Below are 25751 nucleotides of genomic sequence, written 5' to 3' on the forward strand. Positions count from 1 at the left end.
AGCACCCTGGAGAGCGGCGGCGGGCTGCGCCCATAACACTAGCGGGAGAAAGCAAAGCTAAGCAGCCGACCATCCTCGTCAGAGGATAAAACACGGACTCTGGTGGGTATTTCCTGCCCTCACCGGCCGCCCAGCATCAGACACAGAGGCAGCGTGAAGACTGGAATAGAAGATCCGTGACACCGGGGACAGCAGCCTCTCATCCACCCCGATAATCCTGGCACGGCAATGCTAGCAGCCGGGCCTGCATCATGCCCCCCAGTGTGTGCGCAGGCAGGAGAGCCCTAATCACACAGCCCAACCACCCACTGCTCATCCAGGCTCGCCTGCTGCACACAATAGGCAACTTGGAGCTATTTGCTGAACAATAACTGATCTGTCACAGCTTGCGTTCATGACAAGGCTGAGAGGACAACGCCCCCTACAGAGCCCACACGCATCACAATCCTCCAGCTGGGGGCCACTGAAGCCAGTGCTATGATGGTGAGATGCTGCATGACGTTGTGTTTACATAGAGATCACCTCAAGCTGTAAGGTCAATATTCCCCAATGCACATTACAATAATAGCATTGCATAAGCCTTCTGCTGGCTTGTAGTCTGCACACTGCATGGATCTCAGGGGCTACCTTATTTCAAGCTTGTATTGTAATCAGTATACCTTGTGCAGCACTGGTTTCATATGACCTGTATCACATGGCCTGAGGTTGAATGATACACAACTAGTAATGATGCATGCTGCTATCCATGCTTGTGAATAGATTTGTATTTAGGGGTTACATAAATGATTATGTAAATCTGGATCATCAGGTCAAACCATCAGTTATCTGACACAGGAGACCAGGGTTGGAATCTCGGTTCTTCCTGTTCAGTAAGCCAGCACCTGTTCAGTAAGGAGACCTTGGGCAATACTTCCTCACAGTGCTGCTGCCTATAGAGCAAGCCCTAGTGGCTGCAGCTCTGGCGCTTTGAGTCGGCCAGGAGAAAAGCGTGATATAAATATTCCGTGTCTGATATAAATCTTCCGTGTCCAGCTACGCCGGTGCCTGTTCAACTCTTGGTAACAATTTTTTTCTTGCACTTTATGGAGCGATTTCTGGTGTTTTTGAAACAATTTTGAATTTAATGCAAGTGATTTATATTGTGATTTCCATAGTGAATAGCAATTCCCATAGGTTTGGTTGTAAAAGTGCTGCAGAATCTCTTTGTACAATGATTGAAAAGCGATTTTGCAGTGATCCTATACTTGCCTGGGGTGGATGCACTCCCCATATGGGGGTACACATCCGCCTGCCTGTGATTGTCGCGGACTACACAGAAGTGGATTTGTTGCAGCGTGCCAAGTGTGAATGGCTCCTATTTATGTTCACTGTCCTTGTAGCAATAAGCGGAGAATGGACAAAAAAATATTGGTTCTCTACTGTAGTGGGAACACAGCCTAAGCCATAGACTCAAACAAGCATAAAGAGATCACCAGAACTGCCAGGCAGCTGGTGTTGTTTAACTGTACACAGTAGAAGAAAATCAAAGGCCTGGTTCACACTGCAAGAGTTTTTTCATGCTAGTGATTGAAAAGCTCTTGCTGTGGGTGATTTTTATAAAATCACATTGCTCCAGTGAGAGCCAACTCCTAGCATTACATTAGAAAGAACATTTAATATCACAAGCACTTAGAAAAAGCTCTTGTAGTGTGAACCAGCCTTAAGGCTGCATACACACATACAATTTCATATCAATGGCCAATTTTACCACCTACAGGTAGTATGAGTTCACAGCATTCCAAATGTGTTAGAAGTACACATTGTATGTGTACGCACCCTAAGGGCAGGCCATTAGCTTCAGCAGACAAGAAAGTTATTCAGTTGTTGGATGAAGAATAGTACCATCAGCCATACAGACAGCATCAAGCAACCCGATTCTCCAGCAAATAATAAACCACCAATGCCAAATGTCAGTGGTGGTTTCATAGAATGATGTTGTTGACAGAACACATACAGTCATTGCACTATAATCACTGCAAAATACAAACATTTTCAGGCATGCTTGAAACCTCCACCCATCGGCAAGGGATGGATAGAGCTGTATGAAAACTGCTGTTACATGTGACAGACTTGCACTATGGCAAATTAAATCAAGCATCAGAAATACAGATCCAACTTTCATCCATCTCTAAAATATCTTCTGATGGGATGGGTATCTGGAGGGCTGAGTATGGTGGCAATAATGAGGTTTCCTATATTCCTGCTGATATTATGAACACTCCTCCATAATGCGTGTGTTTTTTCTTCCATCAGATATTGGTGCATGAAGCCATCTCCTCATGAGACAGATGGGGTTTTACATCAGCTCCTTGTCCCGAAGTCCCTGCACCAAGACCCAGGTGCGCCACTACCAGGTGGCACCGAGCTACAACTACAAATGGACTGATATCCACTATGAAGCCAGCAGAGGCAATGTGGAGAAGCTCCGTGCATTGCTGACCACATCTGGTAACTACTAAGCTCATTCTAATACTTCCCTTTTCAAATGGTAATACCTAATAAGAGAAAGACACTGGTTTAGTGAATGTAATGACCTGATGAGAAAGGAGGGAGTGCCGGGGGGGGGGGGGGGGGGCGAGGGTGTCAGTGGTTTTCTTATGTTTTATAAGAGCTCAGTACTGGCAATGCAATACTTTTTATATTTTCTTTATTTTTCTGCATCTTTTCCTTACCTTGTCTCCCTTCCTTCCTGTTGTTTCCGTTCTATGATAAGCTACTTACCTCCAAAACTCCATTTGTCTCATTAGTTATTTTGTAACTATATTGTCACTTTTTTTCTCTCTGTCTTCAACCACATCCCTGTATCGTTACTCCCTCCTTCTCATCTCTTTGGATTTGTCCCCTCTGTCCACCTTCCTCTTTCTCTTTGTCCTCTTGCATTTCCCTTACTTTCCTTGCCTCACTTCACTCATTTTCTTGTTTCTTTTCCCTCTATCTTCCTTCCCTTTTGGTCTGAATTTTGATTACCGTACCTTCCTGTCTCTTCATCTCTTCCTCTCCTCTTACCTTCCTTCAGTCCTAGCTTCCTTTCCTTCCTGTCTCTTCGGTCACCATCTGTCTCGCTCTCTCTGCCCCTTTCTGTTTCTAACTACCTGTATCTTTACCTTCCTACATACTTCCTCAGCTGTTCTGCTCCCCCAACTCCCCTTTATCTTCACTGTTTGCTTTATTACCTTTTACTCTTCATTTCTTCCTTCCTCTCACTTTCTCAACCCCACTCTTTTTTCCCATCTCTTCTTTCTTTAATTAGTACGCTTCTGCCTCTTTCTTCACTTTTTCTTAGCTTCTCAGTTTCTGTCTCATTTTTGACCACCTCCATTTGTCATATAGGGCTGGTTCACGCAGAGGGTTCTGCGATGATAAATGATTGCTCATTGTGTAAATGCTCGCCATGTAGTTGAATGGACAGTGGTCGGTACAATTACTTACCACCATTGTTTGCGCAAACCCCGCATTTCGATTCCGACTTTTGCACTCGTCTGCCCAGCACTTTGCAGATCCTGGACACAACAGGTTATGTTCAAGACCGTTTACCGTCACGCTCCTGTTGTCCCCCCGTGTGGATGAAAAACGCTGCACACAAAGAAGGGCCGCTAAAAGCCAGCAAATGCTTTTCCGCAAGCCTCCAGAAAATCATTTTCAACGAGACGGCGGGCAGCTGGGTTAGACGTCCGTCTGTACCAAGCCTTAGCTACACAGGACCTGAAGAAAAAACCCAGTGCTAAAATGTAAAAACTTTTACTGGTACTAACAGCAGGGAGGCTGGGTGTGTTAGCTTATTAGCACAACGCACATTTAAGGGATAATGCATGCCGCACAAGTAGTACACGTTTCCATAGGAACGTGCAAGTAACTCCAGCGCAAGTAGTCAAATTAAACTGACCCACTTCTGATCATAGCAGAAGTGGATGTTATCTGGGTCAGGTGCCTTATCTAGTTGATTTTCATCAGACATCCCTGCACTTCTTCCTGCATTAAGCAATGAAAGCCCAGGGTGACACATTTTTACAGCAAACAGGATGATAATTGTAAATAGATAGTGTATGGACGCAATGGGCCTCATGCAAAAATCACGATAATACTGTTATACACAGACAGGGCACGTTAATATTACCCTTCTTCTGGGAGCAAGTACCACGAGTTAAGCTGTTAGCTTGACCTGTGGTACTCTTCGTAGTGTGATGGCAATGCTTCTTAGTAACATGTATTACTAATGCTTGTTGCCGATGAAAGGACCACACTACTCGAGTACCGTGGGTCACGCTAATGGTGTAACTCTAGTTACTTGCTTCTGGAAGTAAGAGTAATATTGCCATGCGCTATCTGTGCATGGCAGTATTACCGCGATTTTGTGCATCAGTCCAAAATTGCTTTATAGAATACCTCATCCATGTGCCAAATATATAATGAAGAGTGCTATGCAGTGATGATAATACTATGGTTCATAGCTGACTCTTCTATGTTCCACTTCTATGCTTATCTCTACGGCGGCAGCTTCCCACCTAGTTGTCCATCAGCTGGCTCTGGATTCCACTCTCCACTGTCAATAAGAATCTTATTACGGGCAACGGTGTGTGAGTGGAGCTGGAACACGGCAGCAGCAGAGGGTCCAGAAGACAGTGGTTGGGATCTGGAGGAGACGGAGAGCATGCAACTAGGCCAGCCTTTCTCAACATTTTTACCCTGGAGGAACCCTGCATATAACTTTTTGATCCCAAGGAACCCTTGCAAACAATGTTTTGATCTCAAGGAACCCCTGTAGTTATTTTGGAGGAGGCGTGGTCTTTCAAAGTATGTGTGCCTTTTTGTTTCACTACCCCCATTACACTGCCACTCATTATACTGTCTCCTGATCCCTCAATTTAGTGCTTCTTGTTACATTACCACCTATTACAGTGTGCTCTATATACTTCCACCACGATGGGGGAAAATGCCAAGGAACCCCTGCAGACTACTCAAGGAACCCTGGTTGAGAAAGCCTGAACTAGGCGGTGGCCATAGTGGAATGCGGGAGAGGAAGCTTTGCATTTACTCTCCAGCACACTCCCCACGGCATAGGGTACATTGGTACAGGGGAATGGAACCACTGGCAGTCTGGGGGGCCAGACAGGAAAGAGGGAGAGGAAAGGCAGATCCCCACGTTTTATCTGTTACACTGGATATGCTGAATTCTTCCTCATTTTATTTGTGTCTTTCTCTCCTTTCCTTCCTTTCTCTTCACTCTCCACCCCCCCCCCCCCCCCTCAATACCTTCCCCTTACCCATTTCTTTTCGCTCACACTCTCCACTCACCCCCTCCATCTCCATAGACACTTCTCTTGTTATCTGCTCATTATTATACATTCAGTGTTTACTTTGTGTTACAGACAAAGAGCTTGTTGACCGTAAAGATTACTATGGGAAGACCCCTTTGTATTGGGCAGCATACAAAGGTCAGAGAGCTTCTATGGAGTTACTCTTACAACATGGAGCCAATGTGAACAGCTGCTGTAAACATGGCGGTACTCCACTACACGCCGCTATCGGATTGTTCCCAGACTGTGCCCTCTTATTAATACAGGTGAGCTTACACTGATCAGTGTTCTCTGTCTCCTTGTGCTACCTAGCTATCCCCCAATCTATAATGCACCAAAACTGCAACAAATGGGGTTTCAAATGGAGACGAAACACTGTTTTGCTGATCAAAAAAAAAAAAAGCATCACATTTAATCCTTGTACAAAATTCTTCAGATTCATATACATCAAAGATTCGCATGCGAAGCCCCAAATCCTGTAATGGCCTGACATGTTTTGCGGTGAAGCAAAACATTGTTTTGGCTCTTTTTGAAACCCCAATTGTTGAACTTTTGGTGCATTCTATGTGAATAGGTGGAGGAGCACACTTCATTCTGTGATTTATCTAACATCCTACCTCTGCCATATAAACAGCAACACAACTAGGAGGACCACATAGCAATTTAAAAATATACCAATACTTTCTTCATTGGAGAAATACAGTGGGAAGCGAAAGTTTGGGCAATGTTGTTAATTGTCATGATTTACCTGTATAAATCACTGGTTGTTAAACTAAATGAAATCAGTATTTAGTAGAATCTCCTTTTGCAGAAATCACAGCCTCTAAACGCTTCCTGAAGGTTCCAATGAGAGTCTGGATTCTGGTTGAAGGTATTTTGGACCATTCCTCTTTACAAAACATCTCTAGTTCATTCAGGTTTGATGGCTTCTGAGCATGGACAGCTCTCTTGAACTCTCTCCACAGATTTTCAATGATATTCAGGTCTGGGGACTGAGGTGGCCATTCCAGTACATTGTACTTGTTCCTCTGCATGAATGCCTTAGTGGATTTTGAGCAGTGTTTAGGGCCGTTGTCTTATTAAAAGATCCAGCCCCGGCGCAGCTTCAGCTTTGTCACTGATTCCTGGACATTGGTTTCCAGAATCTGCTGATACTGAGTGGAATCCATGCGTCCCTTAACTTTGGCAAGATTCCCAGTCCCTGCACTGGCCACACAGCCCCACAGCATGATGAAACCACCATCATATTTTACTGTAGGTAGCAGGTGTTTTTCTTGAAAAGCTGTGTTGTTTTTCCTCCATGCATAACACCTATTGTTATGCCCAAATAACTCAATTTTATTTTCAGCAGTCCATAGCACCTTATTTCAAAATGAAGCTGGCTTGTCCAAATGTGTTTTAGCATACCTCAAGCGGCTCTGTTTGTGCTGTGGGCAGAGAAAAGGCTTCCTCTGCATACAGCATCTCCTTGTGTAAAGTGCGCCAAATGGTTGAACGATGTACGGTGACTCCATCTGCAGCAAGATGATGTTGTAGGTCTTTGGTGCTGGTCTGTGGGTTGACTCTGACTGTTCTCACCATTCGTCATTTCTGCTTATCCGAGATTTTTCTTGGTCTTTCTTCGCCTTAATTTGAACTGAGCCTGTGGTCTTCCATTTCCTCACTTTGTTCCTAACTGTGGAAACAGACAGCTGAAATCTCTGAGACAGCTTTCTGTATCCTTTTCCTAAACCCTGATGGTGAACAATCTTTGTCTTCAGGTCATTTGAGAGTGGTTTTGAAACCCTCATGTTGCTACTCTTCAGAGAAATTTAAAAGAGGAGGGAAACTTACAATTGAACCCCTGAAATCAGGGCCGGATTTACCACTAGGCACTGTAGGCACGTGCCTACAGGCGCCATGTGCTTCAAAGGCGGCAGGGTAGTAGTGCATCACTTATCTTTTCACTTGTAACTATCTCACACGCAATGGCATTGGCAGCGCTCTTGCGTCAATCTGCATAGGCCCGCTGGTTACAACTGCGCTCAGCCACCCAGTACTTCCGCCCCGCTCTATATCCGCCTGCTGTGTTCCTGCTCATCATCAGTCACTGCAGTGCATCTGTCCCCTGCGAGGGGGGAAGGGGGCGGGGCGCGCACACTTCGGACTTCAGCTGTCGGGAGATAGGTAAGCGAGTATGTTTGCTGAGACGTAGAGGATGCGGTCATCTACCTCCCTGGAATTCGGAGTGGACTTCTTCAAGCTTGAAAAGGGCAGCTTCGTGCTTCAGTGGTTCCAGGAGGGAGATCGTAACCTGCTGACGCTGGGAAGGAAGTTCAAAGCTGCACATGGTGTAGTATTTCTTCAACTTAGCTAGCTGCTGGATTGTCTGCAGGGAGGGAGAGTGTATGTATGTGTGAATGAATGCATGTATGTGTCAGTGTGTGTCTCAGACGTGTCTGTGTCAGTGTGTGTCTCAGAGTGTATATGTGTCAGAGTGTGTCTGTGTGTATGTGTCAGTGTGTGTCTCAGATTGTGTATGTGTCAGTGTGAGTGGCTCAGGGTGTGTGTAAGTATGTGTGTCTCAGTGTATGTGTATGTGTCAGTGTGTGTGGTTCAGTGTATGTGTCAGTGTGTGTGGCTCTGTGTGAGTGGCTGAGATTGTGTGTGTGTGTGTGTGTGTGTGTGTGTGTGTGTGTGTGTGTGTGTGTGTGTGTGTCAGAGTGTGTATATGTCAGTGTGAGTGGCTCTGTGTGAGTGGCTCAGAGTGTGTGTCAGTATGTGTGTCTCAGAGTGTGTATGTATCAGTGTGTGCCAGTGTGAGTGGCTCTGTGTATGTGTCAGTGTGTGTCAGTATGTGTGTCTCAGAGTGTGTATGTACCAGTGCGTGCCAGTGTGAGTGGCCCAGAGTGTGTGTCAGTATGTGTGTCTCAGAGTGTGTATGTGTCAGTGTGTGTCAGTATGTGTGTCTCAGAGTGTGTATGTATCAGTGTGTGCCAGTGTGAGTGGCTCTGTGTATGTGTCAGTGTGTGTCAGTATGTGTGTCTCAGAGTGTGTATGTATCAGTGCGTGCCAGTGTGAGTGGCCCAGAGTGTGTGTCAGTATGTGTGTCTCAGAGTGTGTATGTGTCAGTGTGTGTCAGTATGTGTGTCTCAGAGTGTGTATGTATCAGTGTGTGCCAGTGTGAGTTGCTCTGTGTATGTGTCAGTGTGTGTCAGAGTGTGTGTCTCAGAGTGTGTATGTGTCAGTGTGTGTCAGTATGTGTGTCTCAGAGTGTGTATGTATCAGTGTGTGCCAGTGTGAGTTGCTCTGTGTATGTGTCAGTGTGTGTCAGTATGTGTGTCTCAGAGTGTGTATGTGTGTCTCAGAGTGTGTGTGTATGTGTTTTTAAAGGAAACTTTAAAGTACTTCCGAAGTGAACATCAAAATCTATTTTTTACTCACCTGGGGCTTCTTCCAGCCCTGAAGAGCAGTCTCAGTCCCTCTCCACAGCCCCTGTCCTCCTAGGTGTCCCTGCTGGCTAGCCGTAAGGATCGTGACCGGCCGGCGGGTCAGCTCTTCTACACCTGCGCGGACACTCGTGCCCTCATGTCCATGTGATCTGGCGCGTACTGCGCCCGTACAGTAGTTGTGCGCAGGCGCAGTATGCGTCAGATGACGTGGACGCAGAAGATCCGACCCGCCAGCAGGTCGGCATTGCGGATGGCCAACAGGGACACCTAGGAGGCCCGGGCTGTGGAGAGGGACTGAGACTGCTCTTCAGGGCTGGAAGAAGCCCCAGGTGAGTAAAAAATAGATTTTGATGTTCACTTCGGATGTCCTCTCACTGTAAAGAAAAAAAAAAAAAATAAAAAGAGGCCAGTTACTTGGGGCTTTTTCCAACCTCTTAAGTCCTTCTTGGTCCTCGCTGTCATTCTGCACTGCACCGTTCAGCCGCTCTGGCCCGCACAGGGTCGATCCTGGCTATGGGTGCGCGATCAGGGAAGTGAGTTCCATGCACGTGCGGTAGCCAGCGACTGGGCGGCCCGCCCAGCTTTCATAGATGGACAGCGGAGAAACGTCACAGTGCTGAATGATGGTGAGGGACCAGGGACTGAAAGAAGCCCCAGCTAAGTAACTGGCCATTTTTTTCCTCAGTTAAGTGTGGGAGGGGAGAGTCCCTAGGAGGTAGGCTTAATGGGGGGGGGGGGGGGGATGGTTGTCTAGGCTGCATGCGGGCTATATATAGGGTGGTGCAAAAGACCGGCCCTGCTACCTGTCACATGTGCAAGTTAACGGGCAGACGCTGGCTGGTCCCCAAGCACGTCTCGATTAATCCCAGTTGTGTGTGGCCCAATCCGACTTTCTTGGAGCTTGTGACGCCTGTATTTGCTGCTGTATGCTGTACATTCTCATATGCAAATGCAGCTGATACAGGCTTCAATAATAGCAGGGAAGAGGCGCACAGGTACAGACCAGCCAGCGTTTGCTTGTATACCCACACTCATGACAGGCAGTTGGGTTGGTCTTTCATGCACCACCCTGTACTTTCTAAAGACAGGTGAGGGGATTGTGGCCTAGGCCACAGTCAGGTTTAATAAGCAGCGGGTGTTACTAGCTTGCAGACAGGCAATGATGAATTTATAGCACCCACTATTCCTGTGACTACAGAGGGGCCAGGTGACTGACTGAGGATGCTCACCTCTTTCCCCACATCCAAGTAGCAAAGCATAAATACCAACTCCAGGTCCTCTTGTCTTTTCTTCACTGCCGCCATTCAGGGAGCAGCTGCGTTTCTCCATCAGGGTCCCAAATGCATATCATGTGACACTGGGAGCCTATGTAGGAACATTGCTGCATGCTGAATGGATATAGTGAACAGGAGAGCAGAGAACTCAGACTTTGAAAAGGTATTTGTGCTCTGCTATTTACATGGTGGAAAAGAGGCAACACCCCCACTTTCCCCCATAGTTTCTGGGGATTAAACTTTACACTGGCCTTGCTTATTAGGGGTTGGAGGGATGGAAATTCTTTGTGTCAAAAAGAGGGTGTGGCCTGTGCTGAGGGCGGAGCTTAGGGCGCCAAAACTTCTGTGCCTATAGGCTCCTGAACTGTAAATCCGGCCCTGCCTGAAATACTCTTTTTTTATAATTGGATTCACCTGTGTATGTAGGTCAGGGGTCACTGAGCTTACCAAGCAAATTTGAGTTCCAATAATTATTTCGAAAGGTTTTGGAATCAATAAAATGACACCTGCCTAATTTTATTTAAACAATTATTGCGCACTTTCTGTAAATGCAATAAACTTAATTTCACTTCGCAAATATCACTGTGTGTGTCTCCTATATTATATATTTAACTGACATTTTTTATCGTAAAAACCAACGATTTATACAGGAAAATCATGACGATTAACAACGTTGCCCAAACCTTCACATCCCACTGTAACTGGCTGTTACTGCTGCTAGCATAGTGGAAGCTGCTTATCAGTGGCTTCTGGCCTCTGCATGCGGCACCACAGCTACAGACTGTGGGTTACATGGAATTAACAATTGTAGAGACCTTTGGGGGCCACTAGAAATGGCCTGGCGGGCCGCTTTTGGCTTCTCAGCCGTACTTTGGACATGCCTGTCCTAGGTGAATTTTTCACACCTAATTAATAACATGCCTTTTATGCTAGGTACACACTATGAGATTTTCTGGCAGATTTACTGTCAGGTCGATTATTTCCAACACGTCCGATCTGATTTCTGATTGTGTTCCGACTGTTTTCCATTCACTTCAATCAGAAAACGATCTGAAATCGATCCGCAGCCAGATCAGACATGTTGGAAATAATCGATCTAACAGTAAATCCGCCAGAAAAACTTAGTGTGTACCTAGCATTAAGCCACCAGCAAGCAAACATGTTTGGCAATACTTTTTTCACCTACTTTTTGGTTCTTTTTCAATTGCAGAGTGCTGAAAAGTTATTTTAACCACTTCGCATCCAGACCTTGTTTTCCCCTTATTGACCAGAGCAATTTTTACGTTTCAGCTATGTCCCTATTTAATCAGCCGTAACTTTATCCTTATTCATGACACCTAAATGATCAAGGTATCGTTTTTTTTCAGGACAAACTAGACTTTCATTGGCGGGTATTTTATCCCTAGACCAAAAAAGTTTTCTATGCATTTTAATGGGAAAAATGCATTTTTTCTCAGTTTTTATCAATTCCAGTTTAAAAATAAAAAGTACCACAGGAGATAAAAACATGTCACTAGTATTATGTCTCCCAGTATTGATAGCAAAATGTATCCCAAGTATCAGACCCCCCCTTATAGCCAGATGTGTCCCCAATATCAGTCACCTCCATTATAGCCCAATGTGTCCTCTGTGTTTGGCACCTCCCAGTATAGATAGATAGATGTATCCCCAGGATTGCTGCCCCTCATGTGTCCATATGTGTCCCCAGGAATAGTGGTCCCCATTATAGCCAGATGCGCCCTCAGGATTTGCAGGTGCACCCAGGATTAGGGCCTGTCACGGACAGTTGCGGGGCCGCAGGCGCGTCCTGTAACCGCCCGTGAAGAAAAGCGATCGCACTCGATTCTCTGCATCGATTGCGCTTCAAATCGATACAATCTGGGTTGAGTGTGTAGGGGCAGCTGAAGTCCTTTTCCCAGCAGAGAGGTAGCATCAGCCGAACTGCAGGATGGCTCTTTTGATATGCTAATGAGCCTGGGCCCAGAGAGTCCCTGGCTTCAAGCTGTGCTGATGGCCCATCCATCAGGTATAGACCATGACAGTAGCAATCTAGTTGGGAGAAAAGCCAGACCCTCCGGCTCCCTCCCAGCAGGGGAGCTGACACCTAGCTAGCTGCCCCAAACTTCAAAGAGCCTTTGCCTGGGAATGACCTGCTATAAATCCCTGGGGTATCTCATATTCCATAAACTGCTATATGTATCATATTTTCTGTGTTGCCAGGCTGGCAGACCCTCCAAACTAACAGAGCATGCTTGGCCCTATCTGGCGCTGGTTCTGAAGAAATTTCAGACCATTCTGAGGGAAAGACTGCCAGTTAGGCAGTTCGAAAGTGCCCTGCTAATACCACAAGGGTCCCACCCCTCATGTTTGGTATCAGGCTGCTGGGTACATCGAGGCAGACCTGAAAATATTAGTAAATCTGCCCTGACCTGTACGGTTCTGTGAGATAGAGCCCATATATGGTTAAGGTATGATTTCTGGTTCCCAGGACAAGGGGAGGACTCATCTCATGTTCTAAGGGGGTGTGTGGGCCCGCCCTCACTCCCTCCTACTGAATCAGGGGCATAAGAATGGCAGAGGACCCAAACTCAGTGTCCTCCACCCTGAAAACATCTTGAACTCATCGGTGCCAGCTTGAGGATATGCTGGCATCCACCTGGTCGGAACTCTGAACTTTGATTGAAACCAAGAACTTTACCAGTTTTCCCACTAAAGGACATCTTTCCAGGAACTAAGTATTTTTCTCCCTTCTTTTATTTTTTATACTGGCTATTACTGTTTTAATAATTGTTGATTTTAATAATTGTCTGTATATATTAATTATTTATATTGCTGTGAATAAAAGACTTCCTCCAAGTCATTCACTGTTCCGCTACCCTGCTTATCAGCACACACAGAACTGATCCCGGGTCTCTGAAGATACGCTACTGTTTGTTTGTTGTTGGCTAGACCGAATACCGTGTGTTTAACCGTTTTATTCGCAGGACTAGTCAGTCAGTAAATCGGGTCCACTGGCCCATACCAGTGGTGGTGGCAGATACCGTGGAATCGTGTGTACGTTGTAATTGCCCGTGTCGCACAGGCTCCCTTCTGAGTTGTCTGCGGCTAATTCTTAACGGTTCCTGTGCATTGACTGCGACCAGAGTTCGCACGATCCGTGCGCTGGCACCGTTTAGAAGGCTAAGTGCGGTCAGCCACTAGGGCTCCTGTGACAGTGTTAGGCAGCGGTTGGGATCTGTGTTGTGCTGAAAGTATCTAAGATAGCGCTAGCGCTATCAAGAAGCGAACTAATTCGTTGGTGTAGCTGGAAGGCAATATATTTTTTATATATACAGAGAGACTGTGTAGCCAGTACCCCTCCCCAAAAGTTTTATTTTATTTGGCGTGGAAATGTCCGGGAACTACAAGAAAATGTGCCTGGCGGACCTGCAAAATCTTTGCCAAGAGAGAGGCATTGATGTCGGCCGCAAGAAACAACAGGACCTGGTAGCGGAATTGTTTCAATGGGATACCCAGCAACTGCGGGAGCTGGATGTGTCTGCTGAGGTAGACGCTGACCCATCTGACTCAAGGCAAGGGGAACCAGAGGCTGAAGATCCTAGGCGTACAGAGGTTGAGCATCCTGCGGGCCCTGTTGCAACAGTTACGCCAGAGACTGTCAGTATGGACCCCAACCCCAGAGTTTCTGAAAGTACTCGCCTGGAACCGGCCAGTACTGGACTGTCCGTTTGTACTGACCCGGTAATGCAGCAGGCATTGCGAAAGCTGATGGAGACTGACCTGGACAAGTACATGCAGTACATGCAAGCGCAGTTGGAGCGCCAATCTGCAGAACGCCACGCAGAGAGGGATGCTGCTGAGCGAGAACGGGAGCGCCAACGACAGCATGAGCTAAACATGGCAAAAGTGCAACAGGCCAGCCGGAGTTCTTCGCCCAACCTCCCTGCGGAAGGAGCTGCACCACCCGTAAGTGCAAAATTTAAATTCGCTAATATTGAGAAAGACACAGACATTGACTTGTTTTTGCGGTCTTTTGAAAAAGCATGCCGTCAGTATCGTCTGTCCCAAGTCCAGTGGGCCAGACATCTGACACCTTTGCTGCGCTACAAAGCGCTTGATGCTTTCGCAGAATTGCCTGCGGAGAAAGATAATGATTATGCCGCTATAAAAGACTCTATCATTACTAAGTACCAGCTGACGCCAGAAGCCTATCGGAAAAAGTTCAGGGCCTGGCAGAAAAAGTCTTCTGATTCGTACCGAGATGCGGTCAGCAGCTTGCTCACCACACTCCGCCAGTGGACTCTAGACCTCACCAAAGGGTCTTATGGCGTCCTGGAGGACTTGATAGTCCTCGAACAATTTCTGAACATTTGCCCTGCTGATGTACGACAGTTTGTGTTAGAACGCAGGCCGGCTTCAGCCACTGTCGCTGCAGACCTTGCTGAGACTTTTGCAACTACCCGGGTGGCTGATACCCGCAGAACTGTCCCATCCAGCTGGAGAGGAGGTCAGCCCAATACCTCGGCCGACTCTCCTGCCCCTGTGAGCCGGCAGCCACAGAGGCCACCCAGCACAGCTTCTGCACCCAGGGCTGCAGCCCCTGGAGAGGTCACCTGTCACTACTGCCGCCAGCCCGGACACATGAAATTCGACTGTCCGGAGCGGAGACAGACACCACCAGCACCTGGATCATCTGCATCACCTGCACCTCACCCACAGCAGAGGCAACCCGCCAGCGAACCACAGCCTGGATCATCAGATTTTGTCCTGTTTGCCCGCGGAAAGGAAATCCGCGACCGAACCGACCAGCAGCAACTTGTTAGAGTGAACGGCAAAGTTGTCACCGGATTCCGAGACACAGGAGCTGACATTACGTTAGTTCACTCACACCTTGTGCCAATGGAGAGCATCAGCCCCAGCCGATCCCTTGCCCTTACTGGAGTAGAGGGCACCCTTTTTCACATAGCCCACGCGAGAGTGAAGCTGGATTGGGGAGGAGGGGTCCACGAAAGGGTTGTTGGGGTTATGAAGGATCTCCCAGTCCCTGTGTTGCTGGGGACTGATTTGGGCAAGCTTGTGTCCTACTATGAACCTGCCACGACCGCCTTGTCGCTCACGGAAGGAGATGGACTCTCCACCCACCACCAGGTACTTTATACACTTGGGGGAGCACCAGGGGGAGGTGGGTTGAATGTGCCCAGTTCAAGGGTACCAGGCTCAATAGTGCCTGCTTCAAAGGCACCTGAGTTTGATGTACAGACTGTCTGTTGTGATGATGCTGTAACTGTACCTGAATTTACTGTACAACCTGTCTGTAATGAAAAAATGTCTATACCTGTCAATGTCATTACTGCATGCAATGATGATTTGAGTAATGTCCGTCTGTGCCATTCTGACAGTGTACCTGTGCTAGCAGTACCGCGCAGCTGCTCTGCTCAGAACCCGAGCTCAGAACAGGTGGAGGGGGTTCCGGCCTCCTCCCCCTCCTCTGACCGCAGGGATGAGACCTTTCAGCCGCTGGCCTCGTGTGACATGAGCCAGTTGGCTGAAACTGACAGCGCCGTATTCTCAGCCGCACTACAAAGTGACCCAAGCCTGGAGGTGCTCAGGCAGCAAGCCGCTGAGCCCCTCGCAGACGGGGCCGCTTTCAAGGTGTACTGGGAAGGTGGGAGACTGTACAGTGAGTCTGTACAGCCCCCTACAAGTAGATCCCACGCGAATACCAAATGGCTTGTGGTCCCGAGTGCGTTCAGGGGACATGTGCTGAAATCCGCACATGGTAATCCTCTGACAGGGCACTCAGGGGTCCGCAAGACACTTGCCGGTATTCTGAACCAGTTTTATTGGCCCCGGATGAACAGGGATGTAGCAAACTACTGCAGAGCATGTGCCGTCTGTCAGGAGCTGGGAAGGTCCAGGGATTCCCGCGGGGTTCCCTTAGGTCCACGGCCACTTAGCAGGGGAACCCTGCGTGGGCTGGCTGTTGACCTAACCAACCCACTGCCCGTTGTCCGCAGTCCCGGCAGACACCACGTCCGACTGCAGTGGCGCAAACGCCCTGTCCAGAACGGTCCACGTCGGGTCAACCCTGAGGGTAGCAGACCGCGACCGGTCCAGGGGAACCGAACCACAGGCTCCAATAGGTTTTCCCGCCGCACCGGCAACCCGAGACCCGTCAGCCAGGTTGGCCGACACGCAGCGGGCAGCCGACCCCAGAACGCCAACGGGGAACTAGATCAGATCTCGCAGGTTAGCGGCAACGACACACATCTTGCTGATGCATGTCTATCTGCCTTCTCCCCAGGGGGGGCTGTCACGGACGGTTGCGGGGCCGCAGGCGCGTCCTGTAACCGCCCGTGAAGAAAAGCGATCGCACTCGATTCTCTGCATCGATTGCGCTTCAAATCGATACAATCTGGGTTGAGTGTGTAGGGGCAGCTGAAGTCCTTTTCCCAGCAGAGAGGTAGCATCAGCCGAACTGCAGGATGGCTCTTTTGATATGCTAATGAGCCTGGGCCCAGAGAGTCCCTGGCTTCAAGCTGTGCTGATGGCCCATCCATTAGGTATAGACCATGACAGAAGCAATCTAGTTGGGAGAAAAGCCAGACCCTCCGGCTCCCTCCCAGCAGGGGAGCTGACACCTAGCTAGCTGCCCCAAACTTCAAAGAGCCTTTGCCTGGGAATGACCTGCTATAAATCCCAGGAGTATCTCATATTCCATAAACTGCTATATGTATCATATTTTCTGTGTTGCCAGGCTGGCAGACCCTCCAAACTAACAGAGCATGCTTGGCCCTATCTGGCGCTGGTTCTGAAGAAATTTCAGACCATTCTGAGGGAAAGACTGCCAGTTAGGCAGTTCGAAAGTGCCCTGCTGATACCACAAGGGTCCCACCCCTCATGTTTGGTATCAGGCTGCTGGGTACATCGAGGCAGACCTGAAAATATTAGTAAATCTGCCCTGACCTGTACGGTTCTGTGAGATAGAGCCCATATATGGTTAAGGTATGATTTCTGGTTCCCAGGACAAGGGGAGGACTCATCTCATGTTCTAAGGGGGTGTGTGGGCCCGCCCTCACTCCCTCCTACTGAATCAGGGGCATAAGAATGGCAGAGGACCCAAACTCAGTGTCCTCCACCCTGAAAACATCTTGAACTCATCGGTGCCAGCTTGAGGATATGCTGGCATCCACCTGGTCGGAACTCTGAACTTTGATTGAAACCAAGAACTTTACAAGTTTTCCCACTAAAGGACATCTTTCCAGGAACTAAGTATTTTTCTCCCTTCTTTTATTTTTTATACTGGCTATTACTGTTTTAATAATTGTTGATTTTAATAATTGTCTGTATATATTAATTATTTATATTGCTGTGAATAAAAGACTTCCTCCAAGTCATTCACTGTTCCGCTACCCTGCTTATCAGCACACACAGAACTGATCCCGGGTCTCTGAAGATACGCTACTGTTTGTTTGTTGTTGGCTAGACCGAATACCGTGTGTTTAACCGTTTTATTCGCAGGACTAGTCAGTCAGTAAATCGGGTCCACTGGCCCATACCAGTGGTGGTGGCAGATACCGTGGAATCGTGTGTACGTTGTAATTGCCCGTGTCGCACAGTCTGCGGCTAATTCTTAACGGTTCCTGTGCATTGACTGCGACCAGAGTTCGCACGATCCGTGCGCTGGCACCGTTTAGAAGGCTAAGTGCGGTCAGCCACTAGGGCTCCTGTGACAGGGCCCCCCCCCACCATTATAGCCAGATCTGCCCCCAGTATAAAATTATACATTTGAAATAAAAAATATGTGGCCCCTCATACTTTATCCCCCCCCCAGCTGCACATTTTACTCCCCACCCCCCACCAGGGGTCCACACACCCCCATAAGACCCAGCCAGATGCCCCCCCCCCCCGCCCAGGCAGCCCCCTCGGTGGCCAGATTGCTATAAAAAATGATAAGAAAGCAGCCTGACTCACCTTATCTCGTTCCAGCGATCAGCCTGCAGCCCAAGCCTCCGATCGCCGCTCTGCACGCAGCCCTGTGATGCCGGTTACCGGGTCCCGGCTTGATGACGTCATCAAGCCGGGACCCGGCTATTCAGCATCCAAGGGCTGCGTGCAGAGTGGGGATCGGAGGCTCGGGCTGCAGGCTAATCGCTGGAACAGGAAAAGGTGAGTCAGGCTGCTTTCTTATCATTTTTTTTAGCAGATCCGACCACGGAGGGGGAGAGATGAATGATCACGCTGTTTGCTACAGCGCTGATCATTCATCCGCGGGGGGGACACTAATTGGCTACAAGGGAACATTTTCCCTTTCACCAATTAGTATTGCAGCTGTTAGTGCCGGGAGGTGCGCTCTGAAGCGCACCTGTTCCTGCACAACAGGGCTGCAAGCAGGTCAGTATATCTACGTGGCTGTGGCTTGGAGGGTGCCACAGCTGACGTAGATATACTGTAGCAAAGGACGAAGTAGTTAAACAGAAGATGAAAAATTACCTCCTAAACATAGGGGAAAAGTGAATTGAATAACGGTCATTAATGGGCTCAATCCAATTTGCTTTTTCTCCTAAGTTTTCTACTAGATGATATTTCACATCTTATCAATAAAATGCCTTGTAAGCCACTAGCAGGCAGTAAAAAAAATTCAGAATAATTTTGACAGTACTTATCACCTACCTTTTGGTACTTTTTCAATAGCAGAGCACTGAAAAGTTATTTTAAACAAAAGATGAATATTATCTCCTAGGAGAAAGTTTAGGAGAAAACATAAATTGGATCAGGCACAGTGGCCCATATGCAATTCCATTTTTCTCCTACCTTTTCTCCTAGGAGATACTTTTTCATCTTCGGTTTTAAATAATTTTCCAGCACTTTTCAACTAAAAAAGTACTGAGAAGTAAGTGCAAAAGTACTATCAAAATTATTTTAAGCATTTTTTTGCTTGCTGGTGGCTTAAAAGGCATTTTATTGAAAAATTTAAAAATATCACCTAGGAGAAAACTCAGGTGAAAAAGTGAATTGCATATGGCTCATTGAGTCTTAAACTACACCAAAACTTCCATAGAGAAAATACAGTTCTTGCAGTAAAAAGTTACACTTTGTCAAGATTTTGCCAACTACCGTACTCTGCAGTACACTCGCCTCTGTGTGTTGCTGATGCTGGGCCTGAGCAGGAAATCCATGGGCTGGTGAGAGGAAGTGTCAGATGATAGTGTCTATGCAGAATTAAAACAGAAATACCGGTATTACATCTTGCAGTTCTAACCATGTTAATGAAACACTCACTGCAGAAAAAAAAGCTTAATATTTCTTGGATGTGGAGGAGCTGCTTACTGTCACAGGATTCAGAAGGAAGATGTAACCAGCTTGTTTCTGTCTCATACAGCATGGAGCTGATGTCAACCTACAAGATAACTGGGGGGTGACCCCGATGTATTTGGCAGCATGCAGTGGACAGCTGGAGTGCATCCGGCTTCTTGTGCAGGCGGGTGCTGACATCACATACAAGAATAAGGTAGGTACATGGACGGGGATTGATTTCTGCCTCCAACTTGTTGTATATTTGTGGATGAAACATTAAATGCATTTTAAATCGACCTTAAAAGCTCCTCTTTCTATTTTTTTCATCTCGGCCTTAAGTAATCTCCTACAGTAATATGTTTAGGAAATCGAGTGGCAGTGTTGTTGGCCAGTCAGGCTCTACGTCATTGTGCAGTGCTGTTAATCTGACAGTCGGGGCCTGATTTACAAATAATGGAAAGAAGACTAATGACTCATCAATGTGCTGCTTCTCTACACTGTACCCTCTCCAGGCAAGGAGGGGAATTTCTCCAGGCAATGTAACTTCATAAAAGAGTAGAGAGGAGATTACAAAACTGGTTAAGGAATATCTAAACTAAAGGGGCCCATACACTCCGATTGATCGCAAATTGATTGCCCGATCGATTTGCGGACGATTTCAATCGATCTGACATGCTGGAAAATCTAGGTCGATCTGATGAGATTGCTTATCAATTTGCATTGGACCTAATGGAAATCTGATGGCAAAAAAATGCCATCAGATCGATTTTCAATAGATTTCATACTGAAATCTATTGGAAATCTGTTCCTAGTAAAAAAATGTTACTAAACACATCAGATAGATCAGAAAATCTATCTAATGAGAGTATGGCCACCTTTAGATAATAACTATTTACAACTGACACTAAAGGTGGCCATACACTTATACAAATGGGATACAATTGCTGCGCCACCCAATACCTTACCAGTTGTAAAACTGACAAAACAACATCAAATGCACAACCAGGTGCGTAATGTCCCAAATAGTGTCCTTTCAAAAAACCATATGTCAGTGCGCTGTGTAAAAATCCTCTTGGTAGATGAATAATTCAATAAAATCCACTGCGTGCTTCCATAACCTAGAAATAAATCAAGTATAGTGTGATACTGCTTCTATTATCACTCTTAATATCTAGCAACACACTTACGGCGTGCGGGTGAAATTAGCGTGTCCACTCGTGATCCCACCACCTTTAGTATAAGAGCGGCTCACCAGATTGTAGCCACCAGATCATTGGTGGGGTACTTGCTCAATATGTGGTACACTGGGTTCATCAATGATCCACTTATAGATTTGCAGCAGATTCGACCGACAGATAGATTTCTTTCTTTGATGAAGGCGAGGATTCGCCGAAACGCGTTGTGACGATGCCAGCACGCAAAAGTTCCCTGGGCTATTCACCCCCCGTCCCTTCCATTCGGACCACGACCTCCGCAGGCCACGGAGGGCGTAGAAGGCGGCGCCCCAGGGTCCCAGGAAAAGGGTTTCGCCCTCATCTGATATGCTTGTATGCATCTGCTTTCCATTAAGTGCAATTGTTTTATGCGCATTTTATCTCAATAAATCTGTTTTTACACTATGGAGCGCTCCTCCGCTTTCCCAGATTTCTTTCAGATGCCTGTCAAGTCGAATCTGACAGGAATCTATCTGATGTGTGCCACACACTAGGAACAGATTTCAGAAGGAAATCTTTTGGAAATCGATATAAATGCATTATTGGACCATTAGATCCAATGCAACTCTATGGGCCATCGATCTGCTGCCAGCAGCAATGACCTAGATTTTCCATCTTGTCAGATAGATCAAATCGATCGAAATCGGCCGCAGCTCGATCGATCTGGGAATTTGATAAAATTGATTTCTGATCGATCGATTCTATAGAGGCTGAAATCGAAGTTGGGTTGGGTATCAGTGCGCAGTCGCTGGCCCGGCTGTGCACATCCTACAGCATGCGCCCGGGAGCGCTATGCGTATGACGTAATCAATATGTAATGGGCAGAACACTCCCAGTCATGGTCGCGCATTGTAGGACGCATGCAGCCTGTGCACTGTCGCCCGACTCCGGCGGCCTGGATGAGGCTGCCTGGAAGGCATTTCGCTGCCAAAGGAGGGGGACGGAAGAGAACTCGGGGAAGCGGTGGCCATCAGAACAGCTCCACGTACATGCCTGCTCCACCCGTTTCTCCTAATATTTTCAGCTCTTGTATGCTTTAACCTCTTGCCGACTGCTCCACGCCAATTGGCGTGAGCGGTGGGGCTGCCCCAGGACCGCTTCACGCCCATTGGCGTGAACAGCTGTCTATGGGGCTAGCAGGAGATCGCACGCGCATCTCCTGCTCGGGGGCGGAACCCCGCCCTGCCTTCATTCTCCAAGCGGCGATTGTCGCTCGGGAGACTTAGACGGTGAAACCGCCGTCTAATTGCTTTGTACATCGATCTGCAGCAGCGCTGTACTGGGTACAGCCGTGTGATACGGCTGTCCCCCTGGGACACTGGGAAGCGATCCGCTGAAGCCTATCACAGCCGATTGTGCTGATTGGCAGGCGGGGGGAGGGAGGGAGGCAGGGTAATAAATTTAATACCAAAAAAAAAAAAAAAGCAGGATTTTATTAAAAATAATATAAATAAATATTTTTTTTTAAAAACAAACAAAAATGGGGGGGGGGGGGGCATCAGACCCCACCAACAGAGAGCTCTGTTGGTGGGGAGAAAAGGGGGGGGGGGGGAAATAACTTGTGTGCTGAGTTGTACGGCCCTGCAGCTTGGCCTTAAAGCTGTAGTGGCCTATTTAACTAAAAATGGCCTGGTCACTAGGGGGGGTTGACACTGCGGTCCTCAAGTGGTTAAAAAGCCATTCAGACTTTGAGGGTGTCCATACTCAAAACCGACATGGCATTCCATTTGTCTGTGGTCCTGTGATGCTCAATCAATGTGTAGACCATCAGAAACCCAGGGGCCAGTAGTGTAGGGACAGTGAACAAAGTAACCATTTGCTTTTGTATTTTAGAAAACCGGACAGCCGCCCAAGCGCCTTGCCTCCCAAGTGGGCTTCATTGCGTGGATTGAGTCCTGCTCTCATCAGCCCCGTTCCCTGAAACACTTGAGTCGTCTTCAGATTCGCTCCAGCCTTGGACCTCAAAGACTGAAAACCGTGAGGACTTTCAACTTGCCACAATCACTGAAGTGCTACCTTATGTTTGAGGACCTTGTGCTCCAGGAGACACTCTAACACCCAATATCACCCTTTCATTGTTGTACAAATAAATCCACAAGTGACTGCTGTGCATTGCAGCCTAATGCGAGTCTGTCCAAAGGGAATGTTCTTCTTCTATCCATTACTGGAGACTGCCTGCCAATCAGGAACATGTCAGTGGGAAACAGTGGCATACCCGTGGCATACCCTTTCTACAGAAAACATGACCCCTTAAAGGTTCCAGTAAGAAAATAAGCGACAGCATGGCTGAAGTGGCAAAACATTATTGCAAGATGTTGCTTTTATTTTGCCTTTATGATGTAATGTGACTGCCTGGAACAAAACCGCTCATTGCCAATGAGGAACAAAGCTCTGAGTCACTCGAGCATTCATTTGTCTACACCAGAGGTGCTCCACCCTTACATTGTTGGTGCCCCAAGTGTTGGCCGGCTATCAGGCTACAGGGAAAGAATAATACCATAAAAATAACCCAACTCCAGATAATGTTTCTCCCTTTGTTTTAGATAGGGTGGAAGGAGCAATCAGAATATCTGTCTTGTTATTACTACTTTATGTGTCCGCCATCCAAGGACCCCTCCCCACTTGCTTCCTGTGCCTCTGTGATAGTAACGCCTCCAATGTGAGCCTTAAAGGGATCCAATCAGCTTTTTTTTCTTCTGCAGTTTGTCCTGGTTTCTAATAGCTGTAGGAGCTGCCATTTTCCACCCTCCCCTTCCCTCTGCCTTTATTTATCCAGGGGAAGGTGTGAATGTAATCAAGTGTGACTCTCTAAACTGTTTGAAGTACATCGTGTTATCTCCAGTCCCCACCCCCATGTTGATGAAAGCTTTTGTTTGCTCGTTGCTACTGCTAATAACAGCAGTCCTTATCTGCCTGCTTTTTCTGAGGACTGCAGGCTGTGGAAGTAGAGCAGGAAAAGCCTCTAACAAACATTTAAATGTAAAAAGAAAAGGTAGAATGGATTTTTTTCAGTAATGAGCCACATTGTTAGTATTAATTTGTAATGTGCTATTGAGATGCTCTGTATGCTAAAATGGTGCTCAGTTCACTTTAACCACTTAAGGACCGCGGTGTTAAACCCCTCCAGTGACCAGGCCATTTTTTACTAGATGGGCCACTGCAGCTTTAAGGCCTTGCTGCAGGGCCGCACATGTTAGCACACAACTGATCCCCCCCCCCCCTTCTCCCCACCAACAGAGTTTTCTGTTGGTGGGGTCTGATCGCTCCCTTTGTGTTTATTCATTTTTTTTTTTTTTAAATAAATACTTTTTTTAAAAAATAATTTTTCCCTCCCTCTCCCAGTCAGCCTATCACAGCAGATCGCTTCTGTGTCCCCCAGGGGGACAGCCGTGTCAAACGGCTGTCCCCTGTACAGTGCTGCCTTAGGTCACAGCGCTGTACATAGTTATTAGATGACAGTTTCGCCGTCTAACAATCTCAGAGCGGTGATCGCCGGGGGGAAACTGAAGTCGGAGCGCCTTCATCAGAGCGGAGATGCGCATACGCTATCATGCAAGCTCCATAGGAAGCCATTCATGCCAATCGGCGTGGAGCGGTCGGCAAGAGGTTAAGTGTGAAAGAGCCAGAAAGAAAGGGAAAGCAATACTAATCTGGCAGAAGTAGTAGTATCCATATTCTAAAATGTTGCTTTCAGTATCTTGCTGAGCCCCATCACTGGGGCAGTAGTGTAGAAAATTCTCCCTAACCGGGATCTAGGCAGAAAGAGGTTCTAACTCTGCCCTAGTCTATCCACAACTGTAGTAAACGATTGGTTGGTGTTGGCCTTTATGCCTGCCATACACTGCAATCTGATTGTTTGAATATATCAAATGATCTGTTAGATGCATCAGGATGCACTGATTAAATAATTGTTCACCATGTAAGAATTGGTTATACTGTCAGCAAGTCTCCTCACTAGAGTCTGATGTCAGGTTTACATTGAAGAGGAACCATAAGGACATATAGTACCATTCAGTAAATATTCAGGATACCCACTTTTATGTTATATATGCTGGTTTCAGCATTAGAAACACTGCTTATAGCCAGATATTGCTGTGAGTTGGTATGTAGCCCTCCCACTGAGGCTCATGTTTATCATGTGGAATGCGCCTCTCCAGAGAATTCTGGGAAACCAGATTTCTTTTCCACTGGCTTTAGAACTCTCGCTAAACAAACTTGCCGTAGAGATCCCCTGCCAGTAGTAAAGATGTTGCCCTTTTCATAACTTTCAGTCGGTAAATCAGGGAGAGGAAAGGTTTTACAATGAGCAAGCACTAGCTAAATAGTTTATAAATGATCATTGTTAAAAAAAAAAAGCTGTTTTTTCATTATGTTATTTTGACTATAGTTCTTCTGTAGGGGAAAGTATGGATTATTCCATAGAATGTAGTGCGTCTGACAATTTTGAAGCTGCAGATGGGGCACCTCTGGTCTAGACCTTGCAAAGGATGACCTGATTGTATCAATGAAAAGTCTCCTGATTGACCATCCAGTCATTCGGTTTTGCGATGTCCGGAACAAATCTTCATCTTTTTTACTTTGGCCTGCTCATTCCATGAAGTGTGAGCAAGCGGGTAATGTGCGATCAAACTGGTCAACTGTATTGTAACGTGTGTGGGGAAATCTTGTGATCCTATGTAAGACTGCAGCTGGGGTCTTACTTTCTGTGTCCACTTTGATCAATATTTCTGTACGTGTCTCGTGGCAAATCTCAGCTGGCTACGGACACAACACGACAATAAAATGTGAAGAAGTTACTTTTTGAGAGCGTGAACTTCATCAGTGTCCGGCTCTGAGGTCCGAGCTCCGCCCACCTGCTATGGTCAACACTAGAGGTCTCGGTTATAACTGGATTTATTTGTTCTACGCTATAGAAAATGTAGGAGGAGCAATTTGCTGCTCTTTCTGGAATATGAAATCTGCTATTGTTGACTCAACACCTTTCTTTCTGTTTTCTCCCCCAGCCATAGTGAAATGATAAACTTAATATCTAGAGCAGTGATGGCTAACCTTGGCACTCCAGCTGTAGTGGAACTACAAATCCCATGAGGCATTGCAATACTCTGACAGCTCTAAGCATAACTCGGGGAGGCAGAGGCATGATGGGATTTGTAGTTTTGTCACAGCTGGAGTGCCAAGGTTAACCATCACTGATCTAGAGGT

At 47.0% G+C, this 25751-nt stretch overlaps 1 protein-coding gene across 1 annotated transcript; it reads left to right on the top strand.

The window, feature by feature from the left end:
- On the top strand, window positions 1-25350 carry LOC137531885 (ankyrin repeat domain-containing protein 10-like). The gene is made up of 5 exons (XM_068251886.1): window positions 1-483; window positions 2293-2487; window positions 5406-5599; window positions 19421-19549; window positions 22383-25350. The coding sequence occupies exons 2-5, from the start codon at window positions 2319-2321 to the stop codon at window positions 22602-22604; spliced, it is 714 nt and encodes a 237-aa protein (XP_068107987.1). The 5' UTR covers window positions 1-483; window positions 2293-2318; the 3' UTR covers window positions 22605-25350.
- Window positions 25351-25751: the final 401 nt, after the last annotated feature.

Source organism: Hyperolius riggenbachi, chromosome 9, assembly GCF_040937935.1.
Source record: "Hyperolius riggenbachi isolate aHypRig1 chromosome 9, aHypRig1.pri, whole genome shotgun sequence".
NCBI lineage: Eukaryota > Metazoa > Chordata > Amphibia > Anura > Hyperoliidae > Hyperolius > Hyperolius riggenbachi.

What these genes read in the sequence shown, in the direction of transcription:
- LOC137531885 (XM_068251886.1), top strand. Translation starts at nt 2,319, where the DNA reads ATGAGACAGATGGGGTTTTACATCAGCTCCTTGTCCCGAAGTCCCTGC. An exon ending in TGCATTGCTGACCACATCTG is followed by an intron (nt 2,488 to 5,405) that starts GTAACTACTAAG and finishes TTTGTGTTACAG; the next exon opens with ACAAAGAGCTTGTTGACCGT. An exon ending in GTGCCCTCTTATTAATACAG is followed by an intron (nt 5,600 to 19,420) that starts GTGAGCTTACAC and finishes TGTCTCATACAG; the next exon opens with CATGGAGCTGATGTCAACCT.